Raw genomic sequence first — 4,163 nt, forward strand, 5'->3', positions numbered from 1 at the left:
GTTATATGTCATCATGAGTTTCAACTTCCAAGAAAATGAATAGTATTCCCTGCACCTTTTCTCAGGAAAACTTCCACGTGGCCCACTACCCTAGTAAAGCGTAACCAGTCAGCTTCATAGGTTCAGCATTATAAAAGCTCATTTGTCATTTTTCTCTCTCTTTTCACCAAAATCTCCATTTTTCCTCTAAGTTCATCTTCTTCAACCTTTCTGAAAAACGCTTCTTCTTCCCTAAATCTTAATCCTTCAAAATCTCCAAAGTCCATTACAATGTCTTCTGATAAACAACAAAAGCAATCAAAGAACATCAAAGGTGCTGGACCTTCAAAGAGTTCTACTTCCCAGAACATTCCAACCATCACCCTTGGGAACCGAGAATACATCACTGCTCCAAAACTTTTGAAAGAACAAAAAGTAATTTTTGCTTCTCAGGTAATGATTCCTTCCCTTCTTTCTGGAAATGCTTTAGGGTTTTTAGGCCCATTAGTATCTGAAGAACATTTAGAGAAGTGTGCTCAATTTTTTCCTTGTCACCATACTACTAAACCTATAGCCAACATAACCCTTTCTTCTAAAGACAATGAGGATCTGAACCAGAGAGAGGCTTTTCAATTGGACTTTATCACTAATAGTTTCAGACCTTTTCGGTCTTGTCCAACTCTAGACAAATCCTATCTCGCTTGGTTAACAAAAGTTGAGAAGAAGAAAGCCTCACTTTGGAAAGAATTGGGTATTTTTGACCTAATCCAGATGTCGAAACTGGGATTCAGTTACTGCCAACCTTTATTACTGTCCAACCTATACTTCTGGGATAGTACCTATAACACCTTTCATCTTCCTTGTGGAATGATGACTCCCACACTTTTCGACGTAGCTGCCATTGCTGGACTTCCTCCGATAGGAGAGACCTTCGACCCCTACCAAGACTGTGAAAACTTGATTGATTTCAACGTTAAGAATGCTTCATTTAGTACTTATATTAACCTATACCACGCTGATGGGGAAGAAGTTTCTGATATAGAGCATATAGCATTCTTAGGTTTATGGTTGTCCAAATTCTTCTTTTGCTGCAAATCTCTACAAGTTGCTAAGAGATTTTTAACGCTCGCTAACCAATTGCATGCTGGTCAAAGAGTATGTTTGAGTGAACTCTTATTGGCTAGTTTGTACGAAAGTCTAGGATCAGCTAGTGCTAAGCTAAAAGAATATGAAGCTGGCACCAACCTATTAATATTTGGGCCTTATTGGCTTCTTCAATTGTGGCTTAATGCCACTTTCGAACCCTTTTTGCCAACACGAGGAAACGTCGAAGAAAATGACCCAGAGATAATGAATCGAAGTATTGAGGGCACCAGACTCCTTCGACTGACTCCAGCTGATGATGTTGATAACTTACAAACTTCCCTCACCAAATACACCTTGATGTTCTCGAAGCGTCATCATTTCCTTCCTTCGATGGCTCCTTTTGCCAGTCGAATGTATGGTCCTTCCTGGTTCACTGCCTCACTCGAAGACGCTGTGAAAAATGCCAACACAGAGATCGAAGACATATGGCGTGCCTTTCTCCTCCCAAGACTACTTGTCTTTAGGATTCTGCCAGTAAAGAGTCATGTATGTCTGTTGGCTTATCAACCTAATTTTGTCTCTCGACAATTTGGGTTGTGTCAACTTATACCTTTCTCTTTATTCAAACGAAAGCGCGAGATCTGCTGTGCAGGAACTGAATGGAGCGCTCGAGACATTGCCGTTCACAAAGAATTTCGTGCCAATTTTGCTGAATTTCAATTAATAGCCTTCCAACCGTCGTTCTATTCCACCAACGGTTTCGCCACTTGGTGGACAGACTTCTATTCCAAGAATATGTTTTCAACTGCTGAAATCAAAGAACCTCTAACAAAGGCTTTTTCATCTTTGCAGGAAAATGTCCCCAAGGGTAAGCTTACTCATTCTGCAGAAATCCAAGCATTCCAAAAGTACTTTGAAACTGTCTATAACCCAACGAACATCGTTGAAACTGTTGGTTATGCAGCCCCAATTTTAAAAGAAAAATTTGAAAAGCAGATCGCCAAAAGAAAATCTCTCAAAACTGTAAAACCCGAATTGAAATATGATTTGGCCTTTGAGTGAAAACCACCCAAATTTCCAAAGTTACCTAGTGCAGGTTTTGCTTTGTCATTTTTCCCTCATACCCTTATTGGTTCACGTATGGGAACATTTTTAACATACTAAAAAATGACCAACAAAAGCCTGCAAAAAGAGTAGTTGCTACCAAACACACCTTAGACAGTTTCAAAGGCTTCCTTCACTTCGATTTATCTGCAGTGAGAATTACTTCTCCGACATGTGAAGGTGTTGAATGTTTGGATTTCTTGGTTTTACAACTCCTTTTCGTTTTTTACCAGTCTTTTAAACATTTGCATGTTTCGACTAACTCACATCCTTCTTTAGCTGTCGAAAGGAAGGTGGTGAAGAAAGAAAAACCTGTGGCGAAGGCTAGTTCGACTACTGCTTCCAGGCCAACTAACTCTTCCAGCCAGAGAATGCCTTCTTGCGCCGCTCCAGAAAAAACGAAGAAGAGTTCAAAGGTATTACATCAAATAACTTATGTCTCTTTCGAATTTCTTTCTAATTATTTATAATTTTCTTTCTTCAGGGTAGTGGCAAGCCTCCCCTGACACCCAAGAAAAGAAAAACCTCTCCTGCCAACATCATTCTTGTCGAAGATGATGAAGAGGATACTCCTCCTACTCCACTCAAGAAAAAACAGAAGAAAAACAAAGCAACAGTTACCCCTTTCCAACCAAATCAACAACAAGGTGTCGAAACCACAACTCTCCCTCCTCTTCCAAAGAAAACTCCATCCCAGCCTTCTGGTGCTGCAGCGCTGGAGCATATTGGAAGTAATGCCTCTGATCCCGAGGCTCAACAGGTATACTTCGACCTTAAGTGTTTAATCTAGTTCGACAAATTCATATTTTCAATCTAACATTTTATTTTCAGGATAAAGCCACCACTCCCCTTATTTCTACTGCCAATCAAAGCGATCCTTCGAGCGGCATGAATCCATCTCCTCCTCCGACAGTCAGCGGTGCTATCCAAAACAAAGGCTCTTCGACTGGAGCTCACAATCTTGAAGAAGACAACACTCAAAACGAAGAAGAAACCTCTTCTCCTGGTGAAGATGGTAAAAAATATTCGAAGCATGTTGACGAGAAGGACTCAACAGGGAAAGAAAACTCTGAGAATACTCCTAGTGATTCTCCTGCCAGAGTTGCGTTCCCTTTAAATGATGCTGATGAGGATGATTAGGATTCAGATGAAATTGAGGGGTATTTTTTAGAAGATGAAGACATAGATATGGGAGAAGCTGATACTGAGGGCAATCAAACTGGAACTAGTAATGCCAGCGTCGATACGGTCTCAAATCCCACTAAAGTTCGACCATCCATCACCCAGACTTCGCCCATACCACTCACTAAGGAGGAGAAAAGATCTTTAAAACAAAATGATCCCCTCAAGTATGTGAGTTTAATGATGGCTCAAAGAGAGTCTTCTTCAGAGCAGAGTATTTCTGGAGCTTCGACCCAATCTGGTGCTAGTGCAAACGAAGCATCACATGACGAACTTCTTCAGCAGGTGAAGAAGGCAGTTTTTGATGTAAATCTTTTTGACGAACTGAGGAATAATGTGGGGGCGAGCTTTAGCATAAAGAAGCTGATAAGCAAGATTAACCTCACTGCTTGCCCCACTGATGTAGGTGAAGCCCTTATTGATATTCAAAACCTCATTGACCAAGTGTGTGTTGAATATCATAGGGAGGTGGATGCCAAAGCTAAGCTTCTATCGACTGAAAAAGCTCAAGCCATTGAGTTTGACAATGCCCTTAGAACTTCACAAGCTTCTAAGGAGTTAGCCGCTTCCAGAAAATCATTCCAAGCAGAGTTCGATACTTACACTGCTTCGAATCGCCTCTGGGAATCTCATATTGCAGAATTGCAGCAAAAGATTTTTGATGCTAAGGCGAAGCAGGCTGCTATCCGAGGCTTGGATAGTACTGAAGCTGATGATCTGGCGAAGCAAAGCGTGAACCACATCGAAAAAGCTACGGCTATGAACGAAGATATTGCACGCCTCAGAGGAGTTGAAGCGGTTGTTCAGTATAA

General features: G+C 41.1%; 1 protein-coding gene across 1 annotated transcript; it reads left to right on the forward strand.

Moving 5' to 3' along the window:
- The first annotated feature begins 270 nt into the window (after positions 1-270).
- LOC127130486 (uncharacterized) lies at positions 271-3,309 on the forward strand. The gene is made up of 4 exons (XM_051059487.1): positions 271-2,088; positions 2,403-2,585; positions 2,654-2,929; positions 3,001-3,309. The coding sequence occupies exons 1-4, from the start codon at positions 271-273 to the stop codon at positions 3,307-3,309; spliced, it is 2,586 nt and encodes an 861-aa protein (XP_050915444.1).
- The last annotated feature ends 854 nt before the right edge of the window (positions 3,310-4,163 follow it).

Source organism: Lathyrus oleraceus, chromosome 3 (genome assembly GCF_024323335.1).
Source record: "Lathyrus oleraceus cultivar Zhongwan6 chromosome 3, CAAS_Psat_ZW6_1.0, whole genome shotgun sequence".
Classification (NCBI taxonomy): Eukaryota; Viridiplantae; Streptophyta; class Magnoliopsida; order Fabales; family Fabaceae; genus Lathyrus; species Lathyrus oleraceus.